Source organism: Scyliorhinus canicula, chromosome 12, assembly GCF_902713615.1.
Source record: "Scyliorhinus canicula chromosome 12, sScyCan1.1, whole genome shotgun sequence".
Lineage (NCBI taxonomy): Eukaryota > Metazoa > Chordata > Chondrichthyes > Carcharhiniformes > Scyliorhinidae > Scyliorhinus > Scyliorhinus canicula.
The window spans coordinates 87,321,265-87,339,356 of record NC_052157.1 but is presented as its reverse complement, the minus strand read 5'-3'; the positions used below and the strand labels follow the sequence as shown (position 1 = coordinate 87,339,356).

General features: G+C 43.6%; 1 protein-coding gene across 1 annotated transcript in view; it reads left to right on the top strand.

Moving 5' to 3' along the window:
* Positions 1-18,092, top strand: part of LOC119974295 (tropomyosin-1, isoforms 9A/A/B-like) — a 122,550-nt gene that overhangs the window by 29,817 nt on the left and 74,641 nt on the right. The window contains exon 2 of the mRNA XM_038813066.1: positions 4,428-4,463. Within this exon, the coding sequence (XP_038668994.1) occupies positions 4,428-4,463 (36 nt within the window). The remainder of the gene's footprint in view (positions 1-4,427; positions 4,464-18,092) is intronic.

The following is an 18,092-nucleotide window of genomic DNA, read 5'->3' as shown; positions in this document are numbered from 1 at the left end:
CCCAAATATTCATGTTTCCGTTGTATGAGCGAATCGGGGATATGATCTATCCTATGCTTTACCGCAAGCCCACAGATAATCTCACGATGCTCCACTTCTCCAGCTTTCACCCGAAACACATTAAAGAAGCCATCCCCTAGGTACCAAGCCCTCCGTATACACAGGATCTGCTCAGACAAGGAGGAGCGCAACAGACACCTACAATGCTGAAAGATGCCCTCGGTACGAACGGGATATGGCGCTCGACTCATTGATCGACAGTTCCAGCCCCGCGCCACAGCAAAAAAACCGCACCGACCTCCTCAGAAGACCAAACACGGGGACCACCACTGACAGAGTTACCCTTCGTCGTCCAGTACTTTCCTGGGGCGGAGAAACTACGACATCTTCTTCGCAGCCTCCAACACATCATCAGCGAGGATGGACATCTTGCCAAGGTCATCCCCACACCCCCCACTACTGGCCTTCAAACAACCGCGCAACCTCAAACAAACCATTGTTTGCAGCAAATTACCCAGCCTTCAGAACAGCAACCACAACAACCACAAAACCCTGCCAGGGTAATCTCTGCAAGACATGCAGATCATCGACATGGACACCACCCATTACACGTGGAAACGCCACCCACCAGGTACGCGGCGCATACTCGTGCGACTCGACCAATGTAGTCCTACCTCATACGCTGCAGGAACGGCTGGGTCCCCGAAGCGTGGTACATTGGCGAGACCATGCAGACACTGCGACAAACGAATAAACGGGCATCGTGCGACTATCAACAGGCAGGACTGTTTCCCTTCCAGTTGGGGAACACTTCAGCAGTCAAGGACATTCAGCCTCTGATCTCCGGTCAGCATTCTACAAGGAGGCCTTCAGGAGACGCGACAACGCAAAATTGCTGAGCAAAAACTTATAGCTAAGTTCCTAGCACGCATGAATGCGGACTCAACCGGGATCTGGGATTCATGTCGCATTACATTCGGCCCCCCACCAACAAGCCTGGACTTGCAGAGGCCTACCGACTGAACTGGCTTGGGACAATTCACACCTCTTTAACCTGGAGTTACCTCTCTCTCTCTGCATCTTTGATGATTTGATTGCCTGCAGGTGCTCGCATTCCGGGGCATCTCTGACTGTGTCTATATAAACATTTCTGGAACAAGCCTTTCCATTCACCTGAAGAAGGAGCCGTGCTCCGAAAGCTCGTGTTTGAAACAAACCTGTTGGACTTTAACCATGGTGTGTAAGACTTCTTACTGTGCTCACCCCAGTCCAACGCCGGCCATCTCCACATCAGATCTATCCTATGGCATGGCATCATTGCAGTGATACAGTCCCTAACACCGTTCGGCTAATTTTACGTCCCCAGGTCAACCCAACAGCCATAAACTGCGTACTTCCTCACGAATCAATACCACAAGTCTGTCACGTGTCCACAAACTGGGACAGCCTTTTGGAGTCACATTATTTTCTGCCCAATTTAACCTTGCAGTAATTGCACGTTGTCATTAATCTGCCATCCCACTGGCACTGACACTTCTTGGATTCAAAATCCACCCTGTGATCACAAACCTCAATCATTAAAGTTGCCTGATACTGCACAAAACAATCATGGCAAAACTGAATCTCCCTGGGGCTGCAGCATCGCCCATCGCTTGTCTTTGCAAATGCATTATCAATTCTCCTGAATACCCAGTATCTCACCGTCTCCTGGGTTTCATATGATACGACCTGCCCAAACAATCGGGCTACAGAATGTCCCACAGCCTGACATGTTGTTTCTTGATGCTCACTGTGAACCATTTTAAACCTGAGGGCCATTAATTCACCGCCCTTGATCGATCATTCCATACATTAAATCTTTACTGATGACATTCCTACGCTCATTGCCGATAGGCTGCCGACGGAGTATCATAATTCCTCTGTTATTGTTCAATTTGACCAGATTTTTTTAATTCTGACACAATTTCGTTTGCTCCGAACGCCATGTTCTCTAATAACACTTGTATGTCCCCAATGTTTTTATGATTTTGTCTTTACCTGTCAACAGCCTCACCGATTACTGTTCCTGTAGTTTATTCGGCAGTTTCACCACACTCCCTCTCTGTTATCTATTATTTTTAATATCCAAATTTTTTCCACATCCTCTTAATTTATTAAATCTTTCCCTGTCATCAGATTCTATTTCCTGATACTGCATGTAATTCTCCTAATCTAACTTCGGGTCTAACGTTCCTATTGCCTGATACCCCCTCTATAATGTAATCTCTAACTTTCTGGTCTATATCATTATTCCTTAAAGCTCCTTCTGCAATGTAATCCAAAAAGAGAAAAAAACATCCATAACATTTGCTGTATGAAAATCCACGATCAGTAAATTTGAGGTGAGGTGAGATTCTAGAGAAAATGCTGAAGTCTCAACAAATTTGGAACACCACCGAACAAACAAAGGAGCACATGGTGGACACCGAGTCCCTCGTATTCACATTTCAATTAAGATTCATGTTCTATTATTCCATAATTATTTTTTTTTGCAGCCAAAATCTATGCTGAGCTGCAACTAATCATTTACAAATCCCAATTTATACATTTTGATTTCGCTTTTTGTTTTCTCCCTGAGAATTATGTTCTAATTAACTTCCACAATTTTAAACATTATTACTGATTTTCTAAGGAACTTTCAAATACTTATCCCGTTTTAAATCTCACTTTAAAACCTCCTATTTGATGTTCAACTGCGTTTTGCAAAACACAATATTTTTAAAAAGTAAGAATGCACGAATTCTTCTTAAACGGACTCATTCATTCATTGGAGATCTCCATTCAACCAAAAGGAATTCAAATCCTTATACTTTCATTCATCTCAACCAACCAAACAATACAAATTGGAATTCAAAGATGAAATAATTAAAACAGAATCTCTTTTTTTTATAGCTCTCCGACACGATTCGAAACTTCCCCTTGTCACTGGTTCCCCCAAGTGGCCATTCATCTCCCAATTCTATTTTTCACTCAAAAAAACATATCTTCCAACAATAAATGTTAACATTGCCAATTATATTTGTATGGAATTGAACTGTCCGCAAACATTCCATCAGCGGTTTTTGACTGAACTGTTCTGCGACATCACATCAACCCGATAAAGACTTTAACAGAATTAAAGTGTAATTTAATATCACCAATTTTAGCCAATTCGAATTGTGCGGAATTCAACTGTCCGCAAACATCTCATTAGCGGACTTTTACTGAACTGTTTCTGCGACATTACCTCAACCCGTTAAAGACATTAAGCGAATTAAAGTGTAATTTAATAGAACCGATTTTTAATTTTCTACTCACATGCAATTGACTCCCCAGGTAACATTCCATCAGTCACCAACTGAATTGTTACCTCATTCCAACCCGCAGCTGTACCTGAATCGACTGAAATCAATTCTTCTAATCCACCAGACTGACCTTTGATTTCGTCGAGACGATCTTACCTGATCACATGCGAGTGATTAGACTGTTAGCAGAATACGAGAGAGAGGAAAACCGATATGGCAGGTTTTATCTACTCATATCGAGGGCCCAATTCCTTTTTCCCCTTCCAAGAGCAGTCCAATTCTGATTTCGCAGATGAAAGGCAAGCATCTAGAGAAATCCCCGATTCCGGCACCAAATGTTGATTCCTGATTCTTTGTTGCCAGTCTGGACTCATTACAATCTGAGATGGATTAGCAGGTATCAATTTTTGTTTAATTTCCACCAGTTTGTAAGGCTGGCACACTCGTGGGACATTAGAACACAGCTGTCTTCTAGAGTTCCCAAAAGTTAGTGATGGCTAAGACAAAGAAATCACAGCACATATTGTTTGAATCACATCAAGATTCGCATACAAGCTTCCCATAGGCCAATGTATACACCTTCTGACCTGGCCATATATCCTGATTGGCTCACTTTGCATTTTCCCAAACCTGGTCTTTTGTTACCCAGCATCCTTTTCACTATTCTCTCCACGGGGCAAAGCTCCCCTCCCCCTTCCTAGCCATGCTGTGCTCATCCCTTTGTTCTCTGTCTGTGAACTCATTACCCTCAGGGTCCTACTGTCCATCATATTCGTTTGTTCACTTCCTCATGGTCTCTGTCGTTGTGGAGTTTGCATATTGTCCCCATATTTCCGTGGGTGTTACCCCACAAACCCCCAAAAACTGCAGTGTAGCTGAATAGGCCACTCTAATTTTGCTCTTAATTGCAAAAATAAAGAATTGAGTACTGCAAATGTATTTTTTTAAAAAACCTAATAAAACAATCCACAGGCTTACAGTCGGAAATATACTCACGTATTTTTGTTCACATTTAGAACTGTACTTTACTGAGCTTGTGGAAGAATATGTCCCTGAACTTTCCGTGGAGATATAACCACCAATTTTTGTTGTCATTCATCACAGAAATAGCAGCTTTGAATAAAGAATTGAATGACGCAGGTGAGAACCTAACGAATTATGAACAGCTGAAGATCACATCGGTTGGGGACAGCTCGTAGCACATTTGTTAGCACTGTGGCTTCACGGCTTCAGTATCCCAGGTTCGATTCCCTGCTGGGTCACTTCTGTACGGAGTCTGCACGTTCTCCACTATGTGGGTTTCGTCCGCGTGCTCTTGTTTCCTCGCACTAGTCCCGAAATACGTGCTGTTAGGTAATATGGACATTCTAAATTTTCCCTCTGTGAACTCGAACAGGAGCCGGTCTGTAGCAATTCGGGAATTCTCACAGTAACTTGATTTCCATGTAAGCCGACTTGTGGCAATAAAGATTAATATCATAGATTTTTATTACAAAAGTTGACACCATATTCTAGGGATTGAGCTGCCATGCCGTACGAGGACAGATGGCATGTGAATGGAAAAGTTTTGATGATGCGTGACGTTGAACATGTCCTTCTATTAAAATAACGTTCCAACATTAAGCGATTAACCGCATGGTATATTGATGTGTTTCCTAACATCATTCTCAAAATGCCATCACTGGCCATAACACATCCATCCGACAGTTGCACTCTGCAAAAAGGGATCATATCTCCTTCATCAGTTTCCCATAATATCTTGGTAACTTCAACCAAATAATCGTTCAAACGTTGATTTTTAGACGAATTTATAACGCTTCAATTGAGTCATTTTTCAACTTTGAACTGTCGGTATAATTCTAAGAAATCGGGTGTCAACTGCTTTCAAGTCCGACTGTTGTATTCTATATTTTCCCCGCGTTTGTCTGTGATAGAGAAATTCAAACAGCATTCATTAGACAAGCAAAACTGAACTTTATTCACTAATTAGAACTGCTAGCAGAAATGACAGAAACTTTGAGTCGGAAGGCAGTCAATTACAAACTGCTGATTCCGTCCCAAGTCTGTGATATTACAGAAAACGAAGGAGATTCTTATACATTATAGGATCAAGATAACACGAATACAACTTGGTCAGGAATTTGATCGAAAGTAAAACATAAGTAATAATTGTTACACTGGCGTCACCTTGCTGACCTTTAGGGGACTGGAGTTTCATATCATTATCTTGTCTTAGTTTTAAGAAAGGGAATAATTTGTTTAGGAACAGGAAGAAATAGTTGTTCAGCTTGTTATGTATTGAGGCTGCTTCTAAGTTCAAGCCTTATCTAGACTCTCAGAGTCACCCAGTTCTCAGGAAATGCTGTCCATATGTATTCTGGGCCATAGGTTATATGAAAATCAGTTTAAATTCACTTGTACAAAGAAAACTTGACTACTTTTCCCATCATGCCATTATTTGCTTCACACAATACCGCACTCCCCCCCCTTTGTCATATCATGACAACCAGCTAAATAGGTATATCCATGATTCGTTTGAAAATGCATTTACACAAGCAATCCTATCCCTAGTAGCATTAGTAGCAGTAGAAGAAAGGCCTTAAAGATCCAGTCAAATAATCCATGACCCAACCACCCTAGCCAACCCGGCGGGTTATAGTCGTGAAATTCACTGCCAATTTCTTGAATTTGAGCAGCCTGTTTCTTAATATGGTCGGCCAGGTTAGTGATATTTTCAGAGCCATCTGGAATGTAAGTACAGCACTCTTGGCCTATGATAGCGCACGTTGCTCCCTGCGAGGCTAACAGAGAATCCAAAGCCAGTCGATTTTGCAATGCCACGGTCCGGACAGCCACTAGCTCAGCTGAGACCTCGGCCAGTGCCTGTCCAGTGTCCCTGGCTTCTGTTGCAGTTACGGTTGCCAGATGTTCCAATGCTGAGGCCATGTAGATCAGTTCGTTGGATGCCTTGCCTGTTCCGTACAAGGGAAAGGCCATCATAAGGAACTGTTCCATTTTAGAAATTGTTCTTTTTGCTCGCGAGGGAGAGTGCTTAAGGGTGGGTAGGTGGCGCATTTGGGGTACGACATATCCCAAAAAGCAGGACCCTGTCCATTCAATGGGGAGCCACGGATATGCTTTAGTGCCGCATATGAAATACGTTCCATTGTAGGCTGTAAAATCATCAGCGGATGTCGTCCAGGGGATTGGGGATGTCTGTCCCCATAAACTGTAAGAGGTTACATTCCATACCCTGGACCAATCACAGTTAAACATGCCCTTGTTGGAAATGCCTGGGACCGGTCTTTGCCAGTCAATTGTAAGGTTGCACCTACTTTGCCCCATTAACTTTCCTTTCCCTAATTTATTAAAACATATGGAACCTTGGACGTTATATGAGTGGACGGTGAGGGAGGGTGGAGTCAGGGCATGATTATAGTTAGGTTGATATGAAGCTGAAAATTTAGTCATGTCATAGCCAGCAGACTTCCATATTTTCATGTTCCCCCTATCTCCCCTGATGCCTGTTTGATTTTCTCATAAAATCCATTCAACTGTCTCTGCGGTATTAAAGGGGAGAGATTGGAGAAGTATTCCTTCCCTTGAATGGACGGGGATATGGGTGCAAACCCAACACTTGCTAATATTCAATTTTTCGGCGTAAAGATATGACATATGTACATAGGAATTGGAAGGCAGGTCTCGTTTAGTTCGTGGTTTTACTACCGAGTGGCCATTAAGGCTAAGTAGTCCAGAAAGTCCAAAAATTATACTGAATATCTTCATCCTGTGTTCTAGTCTGGGTTGGAGACTATCTTCTTGCAATCGGATAGATGTATCCAACTTGAATGTCCTTCAAGTTTGACCGAAGTTGGAGTTGTCAGTAGTACGAGGATTAGTCCGCTCCAGCGTTGTCCTAGTTTCTTTCTGTCCCAGTTATTCACCAACACGTGGTCTCCGGGTTTGACCACTGGATATCGAGGGACGGCTGTCCCTGTTGGTACTGGGAGGTGTGCCTGTTTTACCTGTGAGTGAAGAAACTTCAAAGAAAGTGTTAATTGCTTCAAATAGTTCTGCATTTGTTCCTCCATCACATGGAGGTCTACTCCCTCTAGGGGTTTTTCATGGGCATCCCAGGGCGTCCTCATTGGCCGACCATAGACTATCTCTGCAGCTGACAGTCTGGTCCGCGAATGGGGAGTCACTCGCATGTGAAACCGTGCCAAAGGTAATACTTTTAGCCAATTTAACCCAGTTTCTTGAGTTAATTTAGATAATTTTTCTTTCAAAGTCCCGTTGGCTCTTTCCACAATTCCTGCTGCCTGCGGGTGATACGCGCAGTGCAGTTGCTGTTTAATTACAAGTGCTTTGCACAATTCAGTATTGATTCGACTATAAAATGTGGTCCATTATCTGAGCTCACCATTATGGGTACCCCAAAACGAGGAATGACTTCCGTTAACAACAACTTCACTACTGTATGTGCCGTACAATTAGTGGTGGGGAAGGCTTCAATCCATTTATTAAACACATCGATTATTACTAAACAATATTTATAGCACTGTGCTTTTGGAAATTCAATAAAATCAAGCTGTATACAAGCAAAAGGACCATCTGGCAAAGGGGGTGGTTCCCGGAGGGCATTTAATACCTTTACCCTTATTATGTTTCATGCAAATGACGCATCGATCCAGCCGCGTTTGTGTTGCTGTATTGAAATCTGGGTGCCACCAAGTTTTTAGGAGTAGCTGTACCACTCCCTCCTTGCCAAGATGGGTACAAGAATGCAAATAATTAACAAGTACCGGCAATAAAGAATTCGGAATACAAATTTAACCAATTGGAGACAGCCAGACGTCTCGTGTCAAGGAGTGCGAACACCCCATTGACTTCCATAGTGTTCGCTCAGAATCAGAGGCGTCCCTCTGTAAATTTTGAACTTCAGCTATCTCTGGCATGCCTGTCGTCTGTAACGCAGATACCTGGCTTAGAGCCTGATTAGCCCCAATGGGAACAATTAAAGAGGTTGATGAAGCTGCAGCTTTAGCAGCTGAATCAGCACGGGCATTTCCTAATTGAACTGGAGTCTCATCCTTCGTGTGCGCAACGCATTTAATAACTGCCAATTGACGGGGAAGCTGAATAGCATCGAGGAGATTTTTAACCCAAAGAGCATTTTGAGTGAGAGTTCCCGTAGAGGTGAGAAAACCTCGCTGTTGCCAGAGGCGACCGAAATCATGGGTCACGCCAAAGGCATATCTTGATTCAGTGTAAACATTAGCACTTTTGTTAGTGGCTAAAATACATGCTCGAGTAAGGGCAAATAGTTTGGCTTTCTGTGCAGAGACAGAGGTCTGGAAGGCTGCTGCTTCTTGCACGTCAGTGTCGGTTACCACAGCATATCCCGACTGTGATACGCCAAACGGGGAAATGGAAGAACTGCCGTCAACATAACAGAATCAGATCTGGATTATCAATAGGCCTGTCTGTTAGATCCGGGCGAGGTGCGGTAAGGAAGTGATTCCGAAGTAAACAATCGTGTGGTGGGTCCCCAAGGTTATCAGGGGGCTGTTCGAGGAACACAGCAGGATTTAAGGTTGAACAATAATGAAACAAGAGGTAGGGGTTTTGCAATAGTGAAACCTCATAGCGGCTCAATCGCGCTTGAGTCAGATGCTGGGTTTGCCGAGACGTTAGGAGAGCACGATAGAATGTGAAGTATGCACTTGTACTGGTTGGTAAAGGGTTAGATTAGAGGCTGCCTGACTAACAAATCAACAGCAGTAAGAATTTGGGTGAGGGATGTAGACCCGCAAGCTACATGATCTACTGTTGGTAAAATAGTAGGCGACCGAACGACGCCGGTCACCGTGTCTTGTCTCTAAAAACACCAGTGGCGCATATATCAAGAACATTAACGTACAGCTGAAGGGTCTGTCTGCATAGGTCCGTCCTAGTGCTGGGGCTGTAGCCAGGGCATTTTTCAGAGTAATAAAAGATAGCTTTGCTGAATCAGTTAGTTCAATCTTAAGAGGAGGCATTATGGAGGAGTATGGAGTTAATTCTTTGGTATATACAGTAACATTTGGAATCCATTGTCTGCAAAAGTTCACTAATCCTAAAAAGGCTCGCACCTGCTGGGCGATGTAGGAAATGGGGTCTGCAATATATGAGTAATGCGTTCCTGAGTAAGGGAGCGATCAGTAGCACTTATTAGGACACCCACAAATTTGACCTGTCGTTGGCCTTTATGAACTTTAGCGGGCGGGAATCACATATCCCCATGAATGGAGACTGATGAGCAGGTAAACGGTGTCACGCTGGTTAGCGATGAAATCAGGGCTGGCAAGGAGTAAGTCATCAACGTATGAATGATGGTGGAGCCACCAGGTGGCGCTAATGTTGCTAAATGGGAGTGCAATGCCTGTGAGAAAAGGGTATGGAGAATGAATGAAGCCCTGTGGAAGTCCAGTCCAAGTGTATTGCGTCTTCTTAAATGTAAAGGCAAACAAATACTGTGATTAAGGGACGAGGGGAATCGCAAAAAAGGCATGTTGCAACATCATTAAGGGTAAAATAGTCTCTTCCGGTGGGACATTGCTAAGGATTGCCGCTGGATTTGGGACAAGAGGATTGTAAGGGTTCAAACTATCTGATTAATAAGCCGAGGTCATGGACTAAATGCCATTCGGATGTTCTTCCTATCTTAGGAACTGGAGAATCGGGGCATTACAGGGGGATTGGCATGGTATCAGAATGCCTGTTGAAGGAACGATTGAATCATAACCAGACTCCTTTTTCAGCCTCGGGACGCAAAGGGTACTGTGAAGTAGAGGGTAAGGGCATATCAGGTTTGACTCTAATAACAACATGAGGGACATTAGTGAGACCAACGTCGTGCTTGGAGGCTGCCGATTAAATCTGCGGGTATTTCAGGAGTCTTAGATTGGGCCTGAATGATGATGGTGCAGTGTGCCCAATGATGACAATGGGTGTTTAAAATATTCTAAAGTGCCTGCGGGTAGGGGTTTGACTATCATTAAGGAAAGGATCAGCTTGTCCTCTTCGTGCAGCTGCCAGAGATCCCAAGGATTTGGCAGTGTTGCCTTTATTGACAGAACGGGTCACGTGGGGTGACACAAGTCTTGACTGACTCCATAGGCTGCGGCGTAAATTGACAAGAAAGGCAGACCCTTATTTTCCCTTAATAAGGCCAACAAAGGAAACGGATTGTAGAGAACCGATGGCATCTTGGTAAATATTCTCCAAATCAGGTGAGCATCTGTATGATCGTAGCAAAGAGTGCCATGTGGACCGGGAATATCTAAGGGAGGTGAAAAGTGTGACGGATCAAAATCAATCGACAACCACTGTGGAGTAGTGAAAAATTAGTAGAATTAGTAGAAGCTGGGCCTGCGGGATATGTGATATAGTAATGCCATTATCGAGACAAACTATCTCCACCTGTAATGGACAAAGCAAATCACGTCCGGCCAGGTTGACACCGAGGACGCGCGTAACCGTGAAGGGAATGCAACATTCACGGCCCTCGAATTGAACTAAGAGTGGCTACGTAAGTGGATCGACAGCACCTTCTCCCATGAAACCGGCAAGTTCCACATGTTAATCAGAAAGGGGAAAGCAATGATTCTGAATTAGGGTCCAGTCCAATGTAGAATAAGTAGCACGTGTGTCAATTAAAAAGGAGATGGGCACGCCCTCTATGTATATTGTTCCTGTGGGCTCGTCAGAGTCGTCTGTTGTGAGGACCGGAAAATTCGAGTTGGCTAGTCAATAGGGGTTAGAGGAAGTGAAGGGTGTCTGCCGATGGGGTTGAAATCTATCTTGTCTTGGTCTTAGGGGTGCTGGGCAATCCATAGCGTGATGGCCTATACGCTGACAGTTGAAGCATGTGACATTACATCTGGCAGGAGGACGACGCGGAAGAGCGCTGTCAAAATCACCCGCGTATGGAGTGAAGGGGTAAGGTGCCTGTGAGCGGTAACAAATTTCAGGAGGGCCCGTGGAACGTGGGCGATAGTAACGTGAGTCTGTCTGAGAGTTTTGGTTCTTAGGAGGTCTGGTTTGATAGGGACGTTGGACGAATTCGGATTTAATTTTGGGCGAAGTTTATTTGTAAGAGGCGTCATGGTTGCGTCCATTACTCCAATATTAAGATACAGCACGTTTCATTTGAGGCTTAGTATTATCAGACCAGTCCATGTTATTAGTTTTAATACTGGAACTACACGATCAGGTAAAACCTGCATTAATAGTGCATTAAATTGGGGAGACTGTGTGCCTGCATTGAAAGCAATGTCCCCGGAGTAAAGAGTATACATGCCACAAAAGCGGTCAAAAAATTCTGGACCATCTTCCTTAGAAGTGGGTGTACATTCAAGAAGGTTGGTGATGTCAACGGGTTTACGGAGAGTCCGCTTTAGTGCAGGAAACATTAAAGTACGCTGATCGTCCTCCGTTTGGTGTGCGGCGCTAAAAGCTGTCCATGTGGCTCATTAATCCCTAATTCATTTTTCCACCGTTCCCCTAATTCTGGGGAAGGGATGAATAAATCAGTGAATATTGATCACGTGTGGTAGCCCCGTACATGGTCGCAGTTCTCATCAGAAACTCAATGAATCCTTCTGGGTCCTTTTTGCAGGAAGGGCATTGGGCCTTGATCAGATAGAGCTCATGAGGTTTAAAAGCCTGCCACACTTCAATTAATGTATCGTCATTATCAGCAGCGCGGGGGTTAATAACACTCCTAATGGGATAATTCGCGGGGGGAGGCGGCGGAGGAAAGGTTTCCTCCTCCTTCGGTTGGAACGATAAATCAGAAAAAACCTGATCAACAGAGGTAAAGGGTTGTTCTATATTTACGGCTTGTGTGTGTGACCGAGTGCGCGTCTCTACGGGGGATACGTTTGCACGAATTTTATTAATAATGGGATCAAAAGCGGGTGGGACAGTGGAATCGCGAGACAGTGGAATTGTAGGGACGGGGGGAGCAGAAAGAGGGTGGGTTACAGGGTTCAAATCCTCCTCGTCTTCTGTGTCACCTAAACATGGGAACATCGGCATGCCAGAGCAACTGGGAGGATCCTCCTTTCCGATAATCTGATTGGCCAGGCCTACTTTTCTGCCGGCAGGAGATTTGTTATTGCCGAATTGCTTTTTATCACTTTGATGGTCTTTGTCCCAACGCTCACATTCCAATTTTAAAGTCTCCCAACCTTTTTGTTTACCGTCCACACACTCATTAATCTCTCTTTTACGAGCGTTATCTTTCGAACTCATTAATAGTGAGTGTTCGTGGCGTTTTGCGGACTGTTTTTTCCATTGCGAAATTAAAAATTTCCATTTGAAACAAGCGTTTTTATGCCAAATGGCTTTTTCTGCAGCAATGCAGTTATCAAGGTTCCAAGTCCCTCCTAGGGGCCAAATATCATTACCCGATTTATTATTCAGTGCTGCGGATAATCTGCGTAAATTACGTTCATGCGAAGGGTTTTCTACACACATGAAAAATAGAGGGGAGTTGCCGCTCGTTTTATCTAAAGTTTGTCCCATAATGTCAGTAAAATGTGCCCCAGGCAAAACGCTTTAAAAATATTTTCTGGTACCAAATCAAATTGGAGGTTCCTTGACCCCAAAAAATTACTGACAGGGTCCCTGACCCCAAAAAATTACTGAGAGGGTCCCTGACCCCAAACAATTACTGAGAGCCTGTATAAAGCTGATGAGGATGAAAAACGAGATCAACAAGGTCCCTGACCTGCGGTTAATTACACAAACAGAAATAATGTACTGACAGTCAAATTTAGATTCGAGAACCGTCACCTGTGTAGTTACTTCCGTCAGGGATGAGGGGTCGCAGCACAGATCCGAGAGAGAGAGAGACCAAGGTCAATCTCACCTCGTGCTAGCGTCTGTCTCTGTACTCCGGTCGTGGCCTTGATCATTTTTTCTCAGTCCCTCACGGAAGATCACTCAGGATATTGGATTTTTTCTCGCAGCGCCAAATATTGTATTCTATATTTTTCCCGCGTTTGTCTGTGATAGAGAAATTCAAACAGCATTCATTAGATAAGCAAAACTGAACTTTATTCACTAATTAGAACTGCTAGCAGAAATGGCAGAAACTTTGAGTCGGAAGGCAGTCAATTACAAACTGCTGAGTCCGTCCCAAGTCTGCGATATTACAGAAAAGGAAAGAGATTCTTATACATTATCGGATCAAGATAACATGAATACAACTTGGTCAGGAATTTGATCGAAAGTAAAACATAAGTTTTACTTATGTTTACCGGCTGGGTCACTGTCTGTATGGAGTCTACACGTCCTCCCCGTGTGTGCGTGGGTTTCCTCCGGGTGCTCCGGTTTCCTCCCACAGTCCAAAGATGTGCGGGTTAGGTGGATTGGCCATGCTAAATTGCCCGTAGTGTAAGGTTAATGGGGGGATTGTTGGGTTACGGGTATACGGGTTACGTGGGTTTAAGTAGGGTGATCATTGCTTGGCACAACATCGAGGGCCGAAGGGCCTGTTCTGTGCTGTACTGTTCTATAAAAAAGTAATAATCGTTACACTGGCGTCACCTTGCTGACCTTTAGGGGACTGGAGTTTCATATAATTATCTTGTCTTTGTTTTACGAAAGGGAAGAATTTGTTTAGGAACTGGAAGAAATAATTGTTCAGCTTGTTATATATTGAGACTGCTTCTAAGTTCAAGCCTTATCTAGACTCTCAGAGTCACCCAGTTCTCAGGACATGCTGCCTATGTGTATTCTGGGCCGTAGGTTATATGAAAATCAGTTTAAATTCACTTGTACCAAGAAAACTTGACTACTTTTCCCATCATGGCATTATTTGTTTCACACAATACCGCACAACGACCATTTCGAAATTGTTGTGCATGCAACTGACCAAAGTAAACATGCTTTCCTTTGTCTCGCACTTTTTAAACTTACGATCATATTCAATTATTGGTTACCGTGCCACCTTAAGTATTTAGACATATGTTTAATTGCGATATGTTTTAATGTATGATTTCCATTTCAAATATTCATTCATGCAGGCAAAGTGAACCGTTTGGATCCCATCTCTTTCCAATTATAACTCACTTTGTTGTGAACCTGAACGACATATTTCTCATTGAAATCGAGTTAACTCGGCCATATTTACATTGACATCGCATTGGAAGCATATTACAAATTACGTTATCAATTAGCAAGATTTTGTAAATTTGTATTTGCCTGTATCATTTTACTTTCTCTACATTACATCTACGAATTATAATTATTTACATCACCTGGACATCCACTCTCCAATGAAAGTTGCTTTCGAATGCAGCCACTTCAGATGTTGCATGGAAATATTTATTGAACACTCAACCGGTTTCCATCGAGGCAACCATTTTGTCCGCCATTCTGTGATTATCAATTCAAAATCTCAATATTTTCTGCGGCTATCACGAGGCATTGGGAATTCTGATTAACGTCCGAAAGTTTGGGGTAACAATTCCTCCGCTTCATCGCTGTAGTTGGATTGACACTGCACTGGAAAATTCCCCATTAAAGAAGACAGGTAAATCCAGAATTTCGCAGATATCACAGTAGCACTACAGATGTTTCCAATTCCATTAGAGCTGTGTTGGATCGTGGGAGAACAGGGCATGAAGCTTTCGACAGGTGCGACCGAAAACATTTACACTTTTAACGCAACTTAGCGGGTGGGTAGAAGAATAGGGACTTGATATGTGAGTGACTGAACGAATCGGCATTATGGAGTGTAAAGCGTTTCTAAGTTACTTCCACAGGCTGATCAATCAGGCCAACAGAGGTTTCATGAGCGGCAACTGGGTTTTTGTAGTTTGCAATTACGCAATGCTGGGGTTTCTTTCTTAAATAACAGATGCAATGATTTGCATGTGCAATCGAGTTGTAGTCGAGGAAAGCATTATATCATCAGTAATATATCAGTGCAGCTGTTGTGAATAATAATGGTTGCTCAATGTGGAGAGCTCTGAAAAACAACTCTGCGCAATGGTATTAGTAAAATAAATTATGCATAGGCGCAAAAATATTGCAATGCATCGCACTCACATTCAGCTGGCTACCTGCTGCACTCTACCGATAACATGTGTCAACCATTTGGCTATGTGTTGGAGGTTTTATTGCAACATTTAATGTTACCGAAGTACAAACATTGAGAGGAAGTAAACACGCAAAGGCCGTTTTCTAAAACACATAGCACTAACTTATATATGTTTGCTTATTATGTGAGATTTTAAGAGATTGTATGATTTTTTTGCTGAAAACCCCCCAGATCTCCTGCTTGCCAATATCCCAATGTTTTCAATGATAATTTCAAGGGTTTCAACTACAGTGCTTTGAAATCCTGTGCATTATAGATCATAGAACAGTACAGCACAGAATAGGCCCTTCGGCCCTCGATGTTGTGCCGAGCAATGATCACCCTACTCAAACCCATGTATCCACCCTATACCCGGAACCCAAACAACCCCCCCTTAACCTTACTTTGTTTAGGACACTACGGGCAATTTAGCATGGCCAATCCACATAACCAGCACATCTTTGGACTGTGGGAGGAAACCGGAGCACCCGGAGGAAACCCACCCACACACGGGGAGGACGTGCAGACTCCGCACAGACAGTGACCCAGCCGGGAACTGAACCTGGGACCATGGAGCTGTGAAGCATTTACGGTAACCACCATGCTACCGTGCTGTCCTTATTATCGCAATGTATCGCTATACATTATTGCTTCCCTGATTACCTCACACGCTTCCACGTTCTACATTCTTCTTCGGATGTACTCTGGAAATAACTTGATAGCTGGCAGTGATACGGTTTGCCAATTCAATTCATTTCTGTCCGATGCGTGTAGCATCAGACTATTAATTATTGAGACTTGCTGCAGGTTTTAGAGAATTCCACGCGTCAGAAAGACGATTTATCATTTGATCAAAAGCCCTCATGTAAAGGTGGTGATCTTCATTGGTCTCCCTGAACTTCACAACTCAAGTCTGGACAGTGCACAACATTCTTGGCAAGATTTGTTGCTGAGGGCCGCACGGTAGCATGGTGGTTAGCATAAATGCTTCACAGCTCCAGGGTCCCAGGTTCGATTCCCGGCTGGGTCACTGTCTGTGCGGAGTCTGCACGTCCTCACCGTGTGTGCGTGGGTTTCCTCTGCGTGCACCGGTTTCCTCCCACAGTCCAAAGATGTGCGGGTAAGGTGGATTGGCCATGCTAAATTGCCCATAGTGTCCTAAAAAGTAAGGTTAAGGGGGGGGGGGTTGTTGGGTTACGGGTATAGGGTGGATATGTGGGTTTGAGTAGGGTGATCATGGCTCGGCACAACATCGAGGGCCGAAGGGCCTGTTCTGTGCTGTACTGTTCTATCTATATTGGTCACGGGAGACGATACATATTCAGCACGTCAGTAAACCTTGCACAAGTACCCTGTGGCCTGTTTGCTGATATAACATTACTGGACGTCAGGAAGGATCTGATAATACCGCACAGAACCCACTGTCAACTACCAACGGAACGTCGCGAGTGGCATGGAAAATGTGACGGAGCATGGAAAGGCTTGTTAACTTTGACGCCGCGTGCACAATTTCAAAAATGCCAGACACTGGGTTTGGCAATGACACTCTTGGGGTATCGCACAATTTTCTGATAGTTCAACACTTGGCAATGAATTCAATGTCGCGACCAAATTGGTCACTGAAGATAATATACATATATACTGCAACTTTGGAATCAAGACGTAATAGAACATTTGTAGTATGTAGATGTTTCCTCAGTGGGGTTCTCCACCAGTTTTCGCATAACACGGTGACGTCGAATATTGTTCTTGGCCAATGCTCCTCCTATTGCACGACGGCAAACATTTATTGGTTTTTGGTTGTATGGCACATCTGCTCTCATTGCAAGCAAATCTTTCTTCTGCAATAACTTCCCACAATGCGTAGAGCTGCGGATTGTATTCATGTTCCTCGTAAATCTTTTTCTACGAAACTTGAACCTGTCTATGCCAAGTGCAACAACCTGTCAACTACATAATTTCTATGCCATCGATTTGTCGGACCAGACAAACCTATTTTTCTCGAATGCAGTACCCTGCAGCAGCAGGTGAATAATTTTGTTTTCTCCTGATTCGTGTTGGCGATTAAATTCATAGTGATTGAAATTGATTCAGAGGCGCGGAACTGGGTGATGCATATATCACTGGTTTCAGCAACGTCGTTGCACAGTGTCCACCAAAGTTTGCTACCAAAATGTATGTGTGTAGAATTTCGCAATAAAAATTGTCACAAAGAATTAGTCAGGCTCTTATGCGAATAATTGAATTGCATTTTCCACAGGCAAATGGAGTACCTTTCTTTCTTGCTCTGTGTACATTTCCAACACATCTCCTCAGGTAATACGAGTTTATAACGCCGAGGTGTTACTGGTCCTTCTCTGATGTGAGGTCTCGAAATGTTGAACGCTTTTGTGGAGATTTATATGTGCGAAACTAAGAAGTTGAAGTAAGTGATATACCTGTGCAAGATAACTCCGTCCTGGGAAAAATTCTTCAATCACAGAAACATAGGATCACGACATTGCACGAGAGGCCATTCAGCACTTCCAGTCCACACAGATGACGCCAAATGAGCACCATACCAAGGCTCACGTCCCACCCTTTCGCCATAACCAAGTAAATCTACCCAACGTTTTTGGACACCACGTGTCAAT